Source organism: Hypanus sabinus, chromosome 20 (assembly GCF_030144855.1).
Source record: "Hypanus sabinus isolate sHypSab1 chromosome 20, sHypSab1.hap1, whole genome shotgun sequence".
Classification (NCBI taxonomy): Eukaryota; Metazoa; Chordata; class Chondrichthyes; order Myliobatiformes; family Dasyatidae; genus Hypanus; species Hypanus sabinus.
Window position 1 is genome coordinate 14,738,365 of NC_082725.1, and position 19,287 is coordinate 14,757,651.

Sequence of the window (19,287 nt, forward strand, 5' to 3'; positions counted from 1 at the left end):
ATATTAAATGGTGCTTTTCGCTTAATCCCAAATGAATCGCTTTCTCATGCTGATACAGAGCTGGAGGGCACTGACAATGCAGAGGATTCAGGATGAGATAGATGGGCTAAATGAATGAGCAAGAATATGGCATATGGAATATAACATGGGAAGAATGAAAGGCTAGTCACTTTACTGTAAAACAAAGAAGGGAGTACTTTTTTAAAAAAATTGGCAATGGTAGTTATTAGTGTTCGGTGGAACTTGGATGCCCACAAAAATTACCTACAGTGAATCGACAAGCAATTAAGGCAGCAAATGGAAAGTGTATTATAAGAAGATTTGAGTAAAAACATCTTATTGCAAATAAACTAGGCCCTGGTAAAACATCATCTGCTATTCTGTGTACAAGATTAATCTCCCTAGCTAAATAAGGATATACATGTGATAAAGAGTTCAAAGGTTCACGAGGATGAGTCCTGGATATGGGAGGATTGTACAACGAGGAGAAATTAAATTAATTAGGTCTACAGTACACTCCGGTTTAGAACAATGAGAAAAGAACATACAAGATTCTTAGAAGGCTAGACAGAGGCCACTGCTTCACAATAAAGGGTTGTTCATTCAGGACAGATAAAAAGAAATTTCTTCATAGGACGGTGAATTTTCAGAATTCTCTCTTAAAAGAGCTGCAGAGCCTCAATTGCTGATTATATTCACATCTTTTTGGATATTAAGGGAATATTTGTACAGGAAAGTGATGCTGAGATTTAAAAGTAATTAGTCATAATGGGCTATTCCTGCTTCCATTTCTTATGTTATTATATTTTACGATTGCAGGGAGACTATTCCTGTTATGGAATTATTTCTTCAAGAACCATTCTACATTTATTACACATAAGTTACTGCAATAAAACTAATTTGACAAAAAACAAGCCAATGCTTGAATGTGGGGAGGATCCTGTACAGCGGCACTATAGATGGAACTGCCCACATGCTTACCTTGTTGCCATTTAATTCACTAATCATTTCTTTCTCTTCATCACGAAGTACTGGGATCTGAGGAATATTCCCAACAAACACATGGCTGCGAACAACAGGGAGCAAGTCAAAGCAGGATTTAGTAATTTTAATTAAGGCACTGGCGACAGCCTCTTCACTCGCTTTTACAGGTTCACGAGGCTGGGAGAGAGGTTCAGTTTTATCTGCTGATTTTGTCTCTACAACACTGTCACAAACTTTCTCCGTTTGGGCAACAACATCTACTGCATCTGGGGCGATCAGACCAGCATTATCCTCGTGTTGACTACTGTTTTCAGTTTTCAGTTTTTTAGCTCTGTTTGCTACATCATCTTCTGCACATCTTTTGGCAACCTTTTGGTCTTGTGTGGATCTATCTGTGGCGTCCAAAGTGGCATCAACTGGCTTCTCCTGCTCTAAATCTTTTGCTGGCCCTTCTGATCTGGAATTGCTTCCTGCTTTTACAAATGCAGTTGGAGACGAGTTGATGGCTTTGAACCCCATGATTTGATTCACCAGCCCGGCCTGGCTCTCACCTTCCGCAGGGCTGCCACGCATGCTGAGCTGAACATTACCACGGAGAATATTTAAAGTCCGCGCTCGTGCAGAAAGATTGGGATACATGGCATCCAGAATCTTTACGGAATTCTCCTGAGGTAAAGTTGCATTTGCCGATGCTGACGTAGATGGAGGTAGTCTTCCAGGCACAGGAACAGCATGCTTGGGGGTCGTAGTGCAAAACTGTAATGGAGAAGACTGGATTCTTTCATTTCTTGCAAGTTCTAAAGGGGATGGGGAATGCACCGGAGGAGACTTCCGCTGCAAATGATCCGATGGAGGTGAATCCAAAGCTACCTTTGAGGTCTCTTTTGAAGAAACCAAGTCATCCACAGGGGAACAGACAGAAGCCACACAGGATGTTGCAGCAGGAGAGGATTGAGCTCTTGTAAATCTGATGGTTCGCGGAGGCGTGGCGACTAGTGGTGGCAGCAAAGGTGGCAGAGGTTGCCCCATTTCTAACATCACTTCATGGATTTCTTGCATGCACAACCCTGCAGCGGATGCATCAGTACTCACAGTCATAGACAGATTGCTGGGATTCGAACCTTTGCTCTTCCTTCTTAAAGTTGCACGCCTTTTGTAGGTGGATTGTACTTTTGACTTTTGTACATTGCCATCTTGTTGTGTGTCTCCATCTACCAAAACACTTTGTATTTTCCTGTTACTTGAAGACATGCAGGTTTGATCACTTACTGAAGTTCCAAGCGACTTTGAATTCACTGAGCTTTCACTTGTACTTTCAAGTAATACTTCTTTCCCATGCATCAACAATGATCCAATAGGCATCTGATCACCTGAAGCTGCATCAAGAAGGGAAGAAACACTCTTTGACTTTGGGATTTTACCTTTATCTTCTCCATTAGAGCCCACCCGAGAAAGTGTTTTTGAAGCAGCTGGCCAATTATTCCTAGCAAAGAGCACAACATGTGAACCATTACATATCAACTCCGTTTGCGTTGAATTATCTACTTTTTGTATCGCAGGCAAGAAAACAGAGGGTTCTTTTAAGGTCGTGTTTGTAGAACTACTAACTGCTTTCATACTTGCTTTGCAATTGGGTATTTGCTCTGCAATTCCAATACTGTTCACTTGGATGCCCAAGTGCTCTTTCGTACAAACGTTAGCATCCCGATAGGAACAGACTTCAGAGGAACTTTCTGATTTTTCCGTATCTGCTGGGTCATTATGATTACAATTGTCTCCTGTAAAATGTTTATTTTCTATTTGTGTACAGCCTAACGAGTTATTGTTACGGCTCGATTCAGAACAAGTCTCATTGTCACAAACTTCTTTTGCAGGGTTATCTAAATCTGATGTTTCACATTCTACTGATATTACATTGCCAGAATTTCCTGCAGCTTCATAATTTACATTTGTACTACTGTGTTTCCGAAGCACTGGAGTTTGACAGGAGCCTTGTTTAAGTGACTTATCCAAAGTGAGCCGTTCAGTCTTATGTTCATCGAAGTCAGGATGGATAGCTGTCGACTCTCGGACGTTTGTAACGCTTTCATTATCGCAAACTGTTTTGTTAGCTGCTGGAATGCTTTCAGAATCAAAAGGCAAGTTTGAATAAGGAACAGCAGCATGGTTATTGACAGAGAAGGACTGTTGCCCAAATTCCATTTTGCGATTCTCAGTCTGAACTTCAGGCTCCACCTTTTGACTTTCTGGCTTGGTAATTTCAGCTGTCGTGCCCATACCATCCAAATTACAATGAACAGCTTTCTGTGTTCTTTTAGTGGGTCTTGAAGTCTTCCTGTTCCTTTGCCTACTGTTCTTGATTTTCTGAATCGGTGTTGAGACTCCTGCTTCACGGTCCTGAAGGTCTTTGTTCACCTGACCAACGGGGGTTGAAGGAGAACAAGCTTTCTGAATTGGCTGATGCCCATCCTCCAGCAGCGGTTTTTCAAAAGGTTCATCCTGTTTTTTTCCAGTGTTTAAATGTTCCTCAGATTCAGCGCTGCTCTGCCCCAAATGCTGCCTTGTAATATTCTGTGACACATTTGGTCCTGAGGATTCATCTGAGATGGGTTGAAAACTTGGGGAAGTCTGACCAGAAGATAAATAATCCCCTAATGACTTTACAGTTTGATTGTTTATCTCCTCCATTTCACTTCTCTCCATTTCCTTATTTTCCATTAACCTACTTTTCCATTTATCAAGCCGCCTTGCACATTTGGCAACATCAACAGATTTGGACCATGTGGAATGGTTGTCCTTATTTCCGTATTTGTCAGGCACTTCAGTGGAAGAGCATTCTGTGGAATTGTCCTGAGCAAGATCAGTTACAACAGAAGAGTCAGTCGCAAGAAGCAAAGATGTTACTTTTGCTTTGGTAATTATAGCATCCCCTTTGACTATGGAGTTCGTTTGCGATTCTCCAGCACAAGACAGAATTGAATTCACCGTGTGTTGAGAAGGGGCAGATCTGTGAGATGTGACTTCCTCTATCTCCTCAGTGGAACTGCAGTCCTTTTTCTTGCCTAAAACATCCACTTGTGACACTGAACTACTAGCCTCAACAAATGGAGGAGCCTCCTCTGCCTTGCTAGGAAAATCTTGACTCATTATTGCAGATGCTGCTCTGTCTTGCTGAGAAGTGAATGACACTAATTCAGACATGTCTTCATCTTTTGGCCTCTCAGCACTTGAGCCCATTCCCACATTCCCAATATGAACATCATGCTTCGAACTGCTTTGGGTGACATCAGCTACAAGAGGACTATCAGACTCGAAAGAGGTCACCTCCACCGATCCGTTGAGTCTATCTTTTTCCTTTATTGCTCCACTTGATCGACTCTGTTGAATCAATTCTTGTTCTGAGGATACTGCAAGTCCATTACGAGAGGTAGAACCCAATACACCTCCAGCACAAACAGAGTCTTTGGATCCACCCTCGGCAACATCAGCAACGACAGAACTCTCAGTAGCATCAAGTACAGTATTTCCTTGCGCTCTATGAAGCCCATGTTGTTTCTTTACCACAGAGTCCTCAGTTCCATTAAGCAGGACAGAAGCCACCGATGATTTATTTTTTTCATTACCAGATATTAAGCTACTAGAATTAACCTTCTTTATTCCCTTATTCTCCACAGAAACACATTTCTTTGACTCATCCTGAGATGATCCAGTTTCTACAGGACACTCCAAATCTCCTGGTGGTGCTGCCTCCTCCATTTTCTCAAGCCTGCCTTGCTCTTTCATTCCAAATTTACGACAAGTCCAGTCAACATCTGCAGTTGGCACTGAATTCAGAGGAAATTCATGTTTCTCTTGATGGGATACCGAACCAGCAGAATTAGTTTTCTCCATCATTGACCCTGCAGAGGTGAACGTTTTGAAACTGCCTTGAGAAATGCCAGTCTTCATGGAACAGTGACTGTCAGCATGCGGTGGCATATCCGTTATCTTCAGATTTTGCTCCCTTACTGCTGACTCTGCTTGAGAAAGCTCCAGGTCAGTTGTTCCCAGTGAAATCTGTGTACTTTCAGCACACTGTTTGTCTTTGCTGTTAACTTCTTCTAACTCCATATCCTCCTTAGGTATGCATTGGTCCTCAGTAGCATTATTTACCACAGTGTTATTAAGATCTGAAAGCAAAATTACCTCTTCTCCTGTGCTATTGCTTGTATGTCCCTTTGCCACATCAACTGATTTTGGGTCCTGCCCATTAGAGACCAGCACAGAAGCTACAGTACGTTCATTTCGACTGTCACAAGTAGAATGCTTATAATGAATTTCTTCCACTTCCATTTCTTTCGAAGTCAGACCTAGCTGTCCACAAGAACTGGTTTCTGGTAAAAGATTCTTCGTGTCCCCTTGGTTAATACCTGTTTTTATTCTATTTTCAGTATTGCTGTTTACCTTTGACCTTTCACGTCTGGGTTCCACTATTTTAAGGCTAAGTAGAGCAGAAACTGCAGTGTATTTGGAGACATCACACCCCTTAAGATAACTGTGCTCGGAAGATAAGAAATCTTCTTCAAAGAAACAGCTGGGTATAGGAAGAACATCAGCAATCTGTATTTCTGGGGTTTTGGTCATTTCAGAGTCCACTCTTGTTTCCTCTAGTCGTGGTTGTGCTTCAGTGTTGTCCTCATTTTTACAATGAACACCCCCGGCAATCAAAGCAGGATACGATACCTCACCCCCGGTTTCAGTTTCAGCCACACTTTGCACATTCATGTTAACAGTTCTTGTCTGAGTACAATCGTTTTTCTCAGTTTCAGTTGTACTTTCAGAGAAGCCAGCTTCTGTGGTAGATGACTGATCTGTTACCATGATCTCGGTGCGCGTAGAGCTATCAGGCTGATCAGTCTCAGGAAAACTTCCACTGCAGCTTCGTCCAGGGAGATCACCACCTTCAGCATCACTTGAATCCGTCAGATCTCCGAACATGCTTTGCTGTAAAAGAATGAAAAACATTTATTTGGCATTTAAATTGTTTTAATAACAGCATCACATTATCCCAAGCACAAGAAATGCAGATGAAGATGCTGGAAATCGACAGCAACACACGGGAGGAACTCTGTTAAGTTAGGCAGTTTCTATAAAAGGGAATAAAGAGTTGACGTTTCAGGCCAACACCCTTCATCAGGACTTGTGCACATATCACATTATCCTCTCCACAATTACCTAGATGTTACAACTGTAGGATGAAAAACAGAAAATGCTGGGAGTACTCAGAGAATCAGGCAGAACGTGAACCAGAATCCTGAGGTCATTTGATACAGAATATTACCTTTGCTGTTCTGCCCACATGCTTGTCTTCAGCATTTTTTAATTTTAGATTTCCTGCATCTCCAGTTTTTATGATATTCAATTTTGCATCATCAGTGACTTGGCTCACTGGATATTCCAGCAGCTGAGACTCAAAGGTAAGTGTCAATGTTCAGGGCTATGCTGAATTCTAACAAGCAAAGTGGGGACACAACAATTTGTATCTTGTCTCAGGGCTGCAACTAGCAGAAAGAAATTCCAAGAATTCAGACTGCTGTGAATGTGGAAATATGCATTTAGTGAAAAAGGAGTAATATTTGTGCCTGATAATTTTGCAACTAAATAGCCAGTGAACATTGACACAAAAATGTTAATTATTGGAGCCAGCAGTTTGGAGTTGCTCACTATCTCAGTAGAGGGTTAGTATTGGAAAATAAAGTTGCAACGTTTGATGTGTGGCCAGAACTATGTGCTCAGCCTTGTGTTTGCTATTTGCTATGTATCCAATTTATTGGCCAGAATGTAATCTCTGTATTGCCTCTGTACTATTGAACGCATCAGTGCCTTGAGAATGTAGCTAACAGTGAAGGCAAGCATGTAGAGATAACGGTGGTAGACGGGATCGTGGAGTGGTGTGATGGTATGGGGACCAGTCAAGGCTGGGAAGGGGGACACGTGTTCCAGGGAGTAGACTAGAGCAAGTATGGGCTATGGAGTGGTGTGATGGTATGAAAACCAGTCAAAGCCAGGAAGGGGGACACGTGTTCCAAGGAGTAGACTAGACAGGATTGTGCGATGGTGTGAGAACCAGTCAAGGCACTAAAGCAAGTATATGCTAATAAAACTAAGATAAGAAATTACTATAAAGAATACTGTGAACTAGGCTCAGCAGGCAATTAGTGACACGTTCATTAATTGTCTCAGCTTCTGTTTACAAATAAAGGCTTAAATTTCTCGAAGAATCGTCTGCGTCTATTTCAAGAAACTACGACATTAGCAAGTTTCAAATCATGGTAGGCAGTGGGGAAAATGGACAGGTATATCAAGTTTCCCCCAATGATGGATCTTCCACCCCTTAAGTACTCCATGTAACAATTTTGTAAATGTATCTCTGCACATCAATTATAAATTGCTGTAACTGTTACTTAGGCATTTTAAATGGTAGATTATCCACTGACAGCATTTATTCTTTTTCCACAATATTTACACTTGAACAAGATATTACATTTTCCTTACTCTTTCTCTCGCCAACGTCAGTCCATCTTATTTTGGACATAGAGATTCTACTGTGGAAAGTTCAACCCCTTAACACCGATTATACTGAGTCAATTAACTTTCCCAAAGCAGATTTACAAATTTGGTTAGTGTCAAAGCCTACTCTTGTCCCTAGGTTACAAGATGTTATTCTTGCCTTCCTCTATCTTCCTATAACTCTCCTTCTCATCCAGGACAGCGACATTCCAAAGTGTAGAGGAAAGCATATTTGGAAAACTATTGCTCAAATGGTTTTCCTTTATTGCACTGCTGAAGCAGATCACAATAAAGCTAACCATATTCAACTTTACTATGACCTTCTTCCCTACCCTTTACCAGCAAAATAACAACCCCTGACTGCTAAATTACAGGCTATCACCCAACCCGCTGATGTGACCCTATCAAAGCCAGTGGAAAGGAAACTTCCAACTTAATCTACCACACTTTTCATAATCCAGTGCTACCTCAAGATGATTACATTTTCACCTTATTGTTACAAAGAACAAACAGGATTGCTATTTTCCATGGTACTGCACAGCCCTGGTGAAATGGCTTGAGGATCAATTACAACAACATCACTGCAATCTTTAGTGTACGACATCATAAAATCAGTGCACCCCAATGATCTGAAAAAATACTGTATCTAGGTAATAGCTGCTGAAATTTATTTGCAAAATGTATCAATTTATACTTTAATAACTTGCAACATTTTGATTATACTTGCCTTTCTGGGTGAAAGTGAAGATGAACAGGGCAGTGGAGAGAGTTGAGGTGGAAGGGGTTGAGCCCAGTAAAGTATTTCTTGCAGTTGTTGGCTTAAAGCATCTTGCTCATCATCTCCATCTTCACTATCACTACTTGATGCATTTGGACTGTCGTTAGAATCCTGATGTTTAGTCACTGCTACAGTCTCATCATCATAGAAGGCACCCTCTCCATTGGTTTTCAGTCCTTCATCAATCAGACCCTCGTCCAGCTCACTCTGATCGTCACACTTAGACTGATGCAACGATGAGGATGGTGGCGACTCCTTCTCCACTGGACTGCTATGACTTGGGTTAATTATGTTTCTCCTGGGCGTCCTGCATTTCTTCTGTGAGTTTGTTTTCTTGTCTATAAATGCATAGAAGACAAGGTTTGAAATGTTAACTTAAAAAATTGCTTCTAACTCTCACTCAGATTCTAACGACAAATGCGTGGAATGCTTATGTAATATCCTCTAAATGAAAGGATTAGACAATTCAAAACCTGCGGAGTACCTGGGCTGTATGTGCTTCCCTTGTTCTGCTTTTCCTGGATACCAGATTTTTCAATGCACGTCCATATTTCTTCAAGTAACAGCTTCACTTTATCTGTCAATACAAGGCAGGGTAAATATGTATTTCTGCTGTTTAAAACTTTGCTAATCAAGCTTTACAGAATGGCAAAATCTTTATCTAACAGCCATCTGCAAATACCTAGAGAAATTTTCTAACATCGTTAGAAATTTTCTAACATCCCCATTTCCAATGGGGATACTTCTTCATCAAGAGCATACATTAAAAGTTCAGGCATGTCGACCCTGCTAACTTCCACTTTTGAAATCCGTTAGAGCATATCTGAATTTCTATCATGCTCTTGCAAAGTGAGTATTGAGCACATCTACAAGGAGGCCTATCACAGGAAAACAGCATCTATCAAGGAACCCATCATCCAAGTCGTGCCCTCTTCTCACTGTTACAATCAGGAAGGTGATACAGCAGCCTCAGGACCTACGCCACCAGGCCCAGAAACAGTTATTACTCCTCAAACGTCAGGCTCTTGAACCAAAAGGGGATAACTTCACTTGCCCCATCACTAAACTGTTCCCACAACCCATGGACTCACTTTCAAGGACTCTTCATTTCATGTCCTTGGTATTTATTGCTTATTTATTTTTGTCTTTTTCTCTCCTTTATTTTTGAATTTGCAGTTTGTTGTCTTTGTACATTGGTTATCAGTCCTGTCAGGTGTGCTCTTTCATTGATTCTATCGTGTTTCTTGTTTCTACTATGAATAACCACAAGAAAATGAATCTTAAGGGTTGTATATGGTAACAATGTACTTTGAGAATAAATTTACTTTGAACTTTGAGGGAAAAAACAGGAAATTAGCATGTCATTATAAATTTTAGTCTTTTTTTTAAACAAAAAACTTGCCTTGCTTAGTGAAGATCCTGCACAAATAAAGGATGTGTACATTTGAAACAACCATTTCAATCTCTGTGGAAGTCTTATAAACAGTTTATGAATTGCTCTATTTAGGGAAAATCTCAAAAAAAACCCTGATAATTCTCCACTAAATCATACATATCTTAACACCTTAATGAAATATTTCAAAGTTTGTTTCTACTAAAGTTTTCCCAATAAACTTGCATACATCTTAATGTTTATATGTGAAATTGTTTCATATTGGCTATTTTCAGCCAATGTACATTCCTATTAAAAATAGTACATAAAGTACATTGAACATGATCAAAATCAATTTAAAATTAAAAAAATTATATACACATAAGAGAAAGATAATTTGAATGCTAAATTACTTACTTTTGTCTATTCTTGGTGCATCATTTGTAGCTTTCTTTTTCTCTGTATCTTTTAAAACTGCAAAATATATTACACTTTAAGATGATACACTTAAATACTCGATTACATAAATATATTTCAGAATGTACATTATGGTTTTACCTTTTACACCATTCTTCTGCTGATCCAGTAGTTTCTCCTGTTGGTTTTGAAAAACAGCATTACCATCCTCAAAATTATGTACAGGTTCTTCACAACAAAGCAATACCTGTAAAAATTTCTCTTAATGGGGTAAACATCTGGAGGAAAAAGGTGGCATCCTATCATTCTCTTACGTATCAGTTTTCAGTTGTTACCAGAGAAATTTAATCGCACACAGCTCGACATTGGGACCTTTTTTTTGCAGTTGTGTTAATAAGACAGTCAGATTACCAAAGTGCATGCAGGAATAGCGGAGCTTTATTGTAGCTCAGTTACCCAAACACCTTCATCTAGTTCAGAACGCTGTGACTGTTATCACAACCCTGCCCTGTGATCGATGTTTACCGCTGACCTTTCAGCACAAGGCTTTTTGGGTTGCTTTCCTTCTGGGTGATTGTTTAAGAGCTGTTCTCTCTATGGCCATTAGACTGTAGACTCTGTAGGTCTCATTTTTACTCTTGCTCGATGTACTTAAACTTTCATTTCTATCCAGGGCAGTACAATTGAGGCAGCAGTTTAAGTGCCAACAATCCAGGTCTGAGATGTGCTTCATTGCCAATCATTTATTCCTGACATATACATCTATCCACTAAAACACACACACGCACACAAGTTCCAGAAGCACACTGTGATGAGGATATCACTATCTTGTGATAGGATGCTTGGGAAAGTGTGCAAAAACGTGGCCAATAAAACTTAACATGGGGAAGTTTGACATTGCGCACTTTGGTAAGAGGAACTGAAAGGAAACTATTTTAATGGGGTGAGATTGTAAATGAGTGATGTACATGTTTTTGAGCATCACAAAAAGCAGCCAGAGGCAGCAAGCAGTTAAGCCAGAAAATCTGCTTTTAACACAAGGGCGTTGCAGTTTAGAAACAGATAAGCATTGTCACAAACATAGAAGGTGGAGCAGTGTGTATGGTTTTGATTTCCTTATTTAAGAAAGGAAATGGTGGCACTGGAGGCAGTCTGAAAAAGAGATTCACCAGGCTAATTCCTGGGATAAAAGGTCAACCTATTACAAGAGACTAAGGAAGTTGGATCTATATTCTTTGGAATAAGTAGTGACCTAATAGGAAGTTCCTAATGGGGCATGAGGGTGTAGAAATTAAGATGTTTCCATTGATGGAAGAGACCCAAACAAATGGACAAAGTACAAGGAGGGGGTGGGTGAGATCATTTAAAAATGAATCGTATAGAGATTTCTTCTTGCAGGAGGTGGTGAACTTCTGGAATTGTCACTACTCCTTCAAAGGGTTGTAGAGGTAAGATTATTGAAGGTACTTAACAAAAGGCTAGATAAGCAACTGAAAGATCAGGGAATTTCGGACAAAGTGGGACCACCACAAACAAGTTGAGACCTGGGGTTGATTGGACATGATTGTACTGAATGGCAAGACAAGCTTGAATGACAATTAGCCTACTCCTGCTCTTACTTTTTTGTGCTGAGAAACCAAATAAAGAAACCAATCTGCTATATTAATGAAAAGCCTCATAATTGGAAGAACTAGTGGAGGGATCAGGGGTGTGGATCAGCAGTTCAGAACCTTTTCATTAGAAGAAAGCAAAGTTTCAGTGAAACCATCCTCTAGAAAATTGTTTCTGAAATTAATCCTTCCAGACTAATATTTCACATTATTTTCTTTTCCATATCTTAGTTCAAAAAAATCCAGAAGTCAATTGTTTGAGAAAACCATTATTCCCAAGTAATTTTTTTTTAACAACTTATGCTCATGTGGAATTCTACATGCAAGTCCAAATTTTATAAATAGTTCCTAAGGCTATTTTAGCAGCTTGGAGGATATGTTATTATAGATACAATTTGCTGATTATTTTTTTACCTGAGTTTTCTTTAAATTTTTTTCCAATGCTGTCTTTTCTTTCTTCAGTTGCTTTATTTCTCCATTTTGTTTACTTGTTGTTTCTTTATTAGAATGGGGGAAGGGGAAGATCAAGAAATTGTTGAAATGAGTTTACATGGCAATCAGACAATTTAAAACTCATTCACAATTGCGATGAATTGCATGCACTCCACTGTTGATACAAGATTATTCTATTTTAATTGAATGAAAATGCAATAATTTTTCCGTCATGATGGACGTGGAGAGGAATCTTACTGTAGTAGGGTCTCTGGGATGTGAGGGCACAACCTCAGAATACAAGGACATCCATTTAGAACTGAGATGAGGAGGAATGTCTTTAGCCAGAGGGTGAATCTGTAGCATTTATTTCCACAGACTGCTGTGGAAGGCAAGTCATTGTGTATACTTAAAGTGGAACTTAATAGGTTTTTGATTAGTAAGGGTGCTAAAGTTTATGGGGAGAAGGTAGGAGAATGGACTTGAGAGGGATAATAAATCACCCGTGATAGAATGGGGGAGCTGACTTCATGAGCTGAAAGACCAAATCCAGCTCCTATGGAACTTATTCACGGGTTATATTATCTTGAAACTATTGAATATTTTTATGTGTACTAGTATTATTTCTCAAGTTAACAATGACATTCATTTGCTATAGGTAAACAGGATGAGGGAAAGAAATAGTTCATGATACAGGAACTGCTTAAATTTAATAAATGTAGTGGAAGGCAATATTGTATATTGGAATTCCCCGTACACATTATTGGCTTTTGCAGAAGACAAGATGGACATTTGCCAAGGGAACAGAGTGCTGCGTGATACAGTTTTCAATAACAAACTGATCATTCAAGCATGCTAGAAAAAGATCGTCATACAACATTTCTGAGGGGAACTTCAGAAATCAATTACCTTCCAGCTTTTTTATCCGCATTTCCAATTTCTTGTTTCTGAAATATAAGATAAAGATGAAAACACAAAGATAAGAGAACTAAAATACATGAAAATCCACGAACGCTTAAATAAGAAAATCAGTACAGATGGTATCTTGGCACTTACAATGCATCGTTTTTTATCCGCTCTTGCTCCAATTTACTGAATTCTAAATGAGTCTGCTGGTACATCTTGATGGAACTCTATGGAGAAACAAATGCCAGGAAATGGATTAGATTGTGAGAAGCAGGGAAGGAAAGTTGGTAGTGTGTCCGTCACTTTTTGTTAATACTCTAAGTTTTATCTCACAATATGTACTTTTATTGTAGCATTCATTTGGCCCTTCATCCTAAAAATATACCAATCTCAGAGTAAAAAAATTAATCCAAATTATCAAACATATCAGATTTAATTAGATATAGTAATCAATCCAAACCAATATAGTAACCATGTGCTTCCAATATATATTCATGTTACCCTCTTTTCTTCCAGTTCTACTCTCATAGCATCCATTTCTTCTTTGCATTTTTCCAGAGGTTCAAATTTCTGCAACGACTCATCTAGTTGATCGCGGAGTGTTTTCCGATCTCTGCAGCAGAGGAAAATAATTATGAAATAGCACAATGCAAAATGGGATGAAAACAAGGGTTTATTTTTAAAGTTCCAGATTCTCCATATGAAAAGGAATTCTTTACATACAAGGCATATCTGGATCTTTTTCCAATCAAGTCTTCTCTCTTACTCTTTACAATGTCAGTGGATGCAAGCTGAGCGAGTAAACTTTTTCTCTTTAGATAATCTACCAGAGTGTGTTTGAATCAGACGAAATGACCAGGAATACTAACAATCAAGGGAAAAAAATACTGCAGCACTAAAAATCCTTAGCTCTGAAATAAATGGATAATACATCTTATTTATTTTTTATTTAGAGAATCAGTGTGGAACATTACCTTTCTGGCCTGACAAGCTGTACCATCCAGCAATTGATTTAACCTTAGCCTAATCACAGGACAATTTACAATGACGAATTAACCGACTACTGACTTTGGACTGTGGGAGGAAGCCCTCACACATGTGAAACAAACTTTCTTACAGGGGATGCCATAACTCAACTCGGAACTCAAATGCTCTGAGCCGTAATATTGTCATGCTAAACACTATGCTAACTGAAAACAACAGAAACCATATTGAAATGCCTTACCTTTCAGTTTTCTGGAGCTGTAATAATCTGTTAAGAAAATCTCAAGACTGATGGTTTACTTACATAGTGAATTCACTGCACAGAAGAACAGAAACAAAACCAGTGGATATTAAAGCACCTATAATATATATAGTGTACCCACATACACATTTTAAAAAAGTTTTGGATATCATGATTGATAGATTTACCCTGTACCCTTGGGGTGGCGGGAGTGGAGATGTCTCTGGAAAGGATGTGTAAGGCACTCCTTCCCTCCACTAGCTTGCAGGCCACCTTTGGGCACGGTGTAGCAGTTGCTTAGCTCACGATCAGGGTCACGTGAAGTGGTGGGAGCAGGTGGGGGATGGACGTATGAGCAGCCAGTGCATACCACAAGTCCTGGTTATGTGACCACTGACACCAGGCAGAGAATCTCTGAAGAGTTTTGATAATGGTTGGGGTCACCCGTCTTGTAAAGATACTGCCCAGAAGGCGGCAATGGGAAACCATTTCTGTGGAAAAATTTGCCAAGAACAATCATGGTCATGAGACTATGTCATATGACCTGGCACATAATGGCAATGACAACCCTGCACCACACCTCACACTTAATATTTTTGTTAGTACTGTGTATATACTGCGGTGCCTAAATAAAATCTTGAACAAATAATAAAGTCTAGTCAAAGTACAAAATGAATACTCCATTTTTTAAACCATCATTCCCAATAATCTACACTTGTTCACTGCACTGTTACACTGAATAAGAACATTATAAATAACACATTGCAAAGTTAACTTTAAAAAATTGCAGAACATTAACATTGCAAATAAATCTTGACAATAATCTGCTATATAAGAAATGTCAAGTTATAATTTGTTGTAATGCAAACGGCAGACTTTTCGAGGAATACTACATCTTATGAAACTGTTATTTGGACCCCAAATGCTATTCATTTAATAGTGTTAGCCTCTGTCTCCCAAATACTGATCTTATCTTAATTATCCCTTTCTTTCAGGAAATATAAATCTGCTTCTATCACTTTTTCTTGGATAAGTATTCCATATCCTTCTGAACAAAAATCAATCAAAAGCTTGCTCTAAACTACACGAATGAATATCAGTATAAGGCTAGAAATCATACAAAAATAATACTTTATATAAGAGTCAAGGATTCAAGCACGAAAGGCCCCAGAAATATGACTGAGCAAATGATTAAACGTAGCAATGCAGATTACCAAATCCATAACACAGGCAAACAAGCGATTTCTAAATCAAGATTCAAAAATTGATGTTTGATTACTATTTTGAATACTGTTAAGATTGCATTCAAAATTCTATTCTTAGCAAGAATACTGAAATAAAAAGAAATTACTGCAAGCTGTCAGAAAGACCAAAAAGGCTGGGGTTCTTTTCTTTAGAAAAGATGACAACTTAGAAGCAGAGAAAATATTTCATGTGGCAGACTCCAAAACACAAGGCCAGAAATGGAAAATCTGGTGGACAACTCAGGAAAATCTTCAACACCTGAATGCTGAGGTCATGGAACAAATTATCAAGGCAAATGGTACAGCTAAATAATATAAGACAAAGATGGATGGGTACACGAGAAAAGGACAGAATATATTAACAGAGCTAAATAAAGTAATCAGCTTTGCACCAGGCACGCATGAATTTTGATACACCCACATCCCCAGCTCTGCCCATTCCACAATTCCTCTCCATGCTCTTGAAAGCAGTGTAGGACAATTAAACAGTAAACTGTAAATTTAAGAAAGCATGCTCTTCTTATCAGGGAGGAGATACAGGAGGCTGAAGACACACTCAACATTTTAGGAACAGTTCCTTCTCGTCTGCCATCAGATTAATGAACCCATGAACACTACCTCACTATTTTTGCTTTCTTTTTGCACTGCTTATTTTTAAATATACATTTCTTACTATAATTTATAGTATACTATACGTATTGCACTGTACTGCATTTCTGGTAAGATGGCGAAGTGTTTGGATGCATCGGCCTCTCAGGAACCAACCAAAAATACTTTTTTCTTTGTTAAACTTGTTTTTAATGATTGCATATCAATACTGGACTCCACGAACTTTGTGTACTGCAGGTCTACATCATCAGTGAGCCGCTCATTAATCGAATTAGCTGGCCAGTGTGTCAGAGGAGTTGCATCAGAGACATTGGAGTTGGAGCGCGAAGGCGGCGTGGAGTGCAGATGCAGGTGACTGTCTTGGATGTTTCTCTTGTGATCACAAGACCCTGTAGGACAATGATAATACAAGATACCGGAGGCCTCTTTCCCTTGGTGGTGTGACAGGCAGCGGGGGAGCTGCGTGGCCTTGGTTGTACCGAGGACCAGGCCTCAAGCTGGGAGAGGAGACGCCAGAGGCAGTCCATGCTCGGTTGGGAGCTGACCTCCCCTGGTGCTGCCCTCCAGTGTTCGATTGGTAGGACGACAGCTTGGACTGACAGGAACTGTACTATCAATTTGTGGGACGTCACTCAGGGTTTTGGGCTATATAAATGTTTTATTTTTGGCTTGTTATTTTGAATGTTCTGTGTATGTTATGCATCTTGGCCCCAGAGGGACACTGTTTCGTTCAACTGTATCCAAGTACAGTTGAATGATACCCAATTTCCCTCAGGATCAATAAAGTATGTCTGTCTGTCTGTATAATTAAACTTGATTTGATTTGATGCACAAAACAGTAAGTTTCACAACATATGTCAGTAATAATAAACCTGATTCTGATCAGATGGAAAGAGGCAGGGGAGCTTTAACATTTCTTAAGTTCAAGCGCAACACCATATCTGCATGGTACAAAGGATATCATCACATTTTTTCTGATATTCTGCGAGAACATGACTGGAAAGAGAAAATAAATATTTAATGTCAGATAAACTATTTCTATGAGTTTTCTTTTCAACTTCAACAATTTGCATCTGAGACAGCATTGTTTACAAAGTGAAGTGCTTAAAAGTATTTCACACAACTATTAACTAAAGTTGGCCTAAAAAGATGTTCAAGGAAACTCTTAATTGAGGAAAGAGTTAAAGAGGCAAGAACTTGTATAAGAGATTCTTGAGATTAGACTATTGATGTTGACACACTCACAAGTTAAATTATTTAAACTGAATTTGTAGCAGTTCAGAATTGGAGGAACCATGAATTCTCAGCAAATCAGGAGTCTAGAGGAGTTTACAGAGACAGTATGGGCCATGCTATTGGAGGTCTTTAAAACTGATGTTATACGACTTATGATATTTCTAAGCAGAGTGTTTAATAAGCTCAAGTTTTCATAGAATGTAAGATAAAGGTGACCTATATGTGCCAAACGCACACCTCAAGTTTAGAGGTAACAAAGGGAAGGATGTGGACTTCAGCAGAAGGATGTTAGGCAGCATGGTGGAGATGAAAGGATACAGTCTTAATAATGGAGCAGGTATGGTTTCAAATACATCTGTATTACAAATATATCGATGAACAGCTGAAAGATAGGTACTGAAAATCGTGGCTCTTGTCTCCTCAGATACAGAAGTGATTGAAATAGTGGAGTTTGTGTTCAATAGTAGATAGTTTTTGATGTTAAATATCACTTCTTTACTTTTACAATGAGCTATAACTTAGCATACTCACTCTGTGTCGATGATTTTCTGTTTCAGTGCAATAAGTGCGGCTACATATTCATTTAAACTCTGAAAGAGAAACAAAAACTATAGATCAAAATGCAGAAAATACTGATGTTTTTTCAACTACTGACAATGCTTTTGGATCAGTCATACTTGTTGAAGTCCAATTTTTTAAAAAACGGTTTTCTAACTTATACTATTGATGTTTATGACAAGATTGAGATAACATACACACTTTTTGCAGATTAATCATAAAAATGTTTTAATATTTTCTAAAATAATAATTACGAAATGAGACATTATATTTTCTTATGATATAAGACATTCAGCCCATTGAATAGCCGCTAGATTTCAGACCATTCCCATCACTCCTATGCATTTCCTTAAAACTGACGAAAATCTGTAATTTTTGCTGCTGAATTTCTTAAGCTGTTCCTACTGCTTATAATGTCTTTATATTATCAATATTTAAACATCAGAATACCTCGAAGCTCAATACTAAAACGCTCTTTGCCCTCCATGAAAATTAACCAGGGCCCCAGTTCACCAGGACCTTCCAGTAAACATTTTTTGGGGAATGCAGCTCTCTACATAATTTACCCCAGGTTTACCGACGTTCAATATTTTGATACTGAAATGAAATGATGATTTAAAGAAATTCAGGAACTAAACAGTATACATTGTAGAAACTTCAAATAGAATATATTTCCTGATTCTATTCATATTTCCTACAACTGATGAAGTATTGTATCACCAGAAGGAATAAATCTTTTGACCATCAAGCTTGTGGAGAAAGTACCTCAAATAATCAGGAGCACACTGTTTGTATCCTTTGGCTCTTTAGTCAAATTAAATCATAGATTCACAGAGTGATTCGGCACTGAAAAGGCCCTTTAGCCCAACTTTTCTATGCTGACCAAGATGCATTTACAGGTTTTTCCCACTATTCAAAGGTAGAACATTCCTATGAAACTGTTTATAAGCTGAAATGTCATAAAGCGAAGAAGCAATCACCATTAATTTATATGAGAAAAAATCTTGAGCGTTCTCAGACCCAAAAATAACCTACCAAATCAAACCAACTAACACATGAAACCTAAAATAACACTAACATATAGTAAAAGCAGGAACAATATGATAAATATACAGCCTATATGGAGTAGAACTATTGTATGTACGGTGTAGTTTCACTTATCAAAATTGGGAAGACAGCGAGCCAAAATTGATTTGGAGAGAAAAAAAAAACCGGAACTTACACACAAGCACACATACATGCCTATGCACGTACATGTATGCGCGCACAACTGCCCACACAAGGCTTCACGGTCATTGTAGTCTTTCTTGAGGTAAACACATGTATAAAGCGGGCATCTTTTTTTCGTAAAAGCGAAAATCCTCTTT

General features: G+C 38.8%; 1 protein-coding gene across 1 annotated transcript in view; it reads right to left on the bottom strand.

Moving 5' to 3' along the window:
- ice1 (KIAA0947-like (H. sapiens)) overlaps positions 1 to 19,287 on the bottom strand; it is a 48,318-nt gene that overhangs the window by 21,880 nt on the left and 7,151 nt on the right. The window contains exons 2-13 of the mRNA XM_059945815.1: positions 17,894 to 17,952; positions 17,087 to 17,122; positions 14,274 to 14,291; positions 13,550 to 13,661; positions 13,199 to 13,275; positions 13,052 to 13,089; positions 12,125 to 12,207; positions 10,242 to 10,278; positions 10,101 to 10,157; positions 8,796 to 8,888; positions 8,261 to 8,649; positions 982 to 5,967 (exon numbers count right to left, since the gene is read on the bottom strand). Coding sequence (XP_059801798.1) covers positions 982 to 5,967; positions 8,261 to 8,649; positions 8,796 to 8,888; positions 10,101 to 10,157; positions 10,242 to 10,278; positions 12,125 to 12,207; positions 13,052 to 13,089; positions 13,199 to 13,275; positions 13,550 to 13,661; positions 14,274 to 14,291; positions 17,087 to 17,122; positions 17,894 to 17,952 — 5,985 coding nt within the window. The remainder of the gene's footprint in view (positions 1 to 981; positions 5,968 to 8,260; positions 8,650 to 8,795; positions 8,889 to 10,100; positions 10,158 to 10,241; positions 10,279 to 12,124; positions 12,208 to 13,051; positions 13,090 to 13,198; positions 13,276 to 13,549; positions 13,662 to 14,273; positions 14,292 to 17,086; positions 17,123 to 17,893; positions 17,953 to 19,287) is intronic.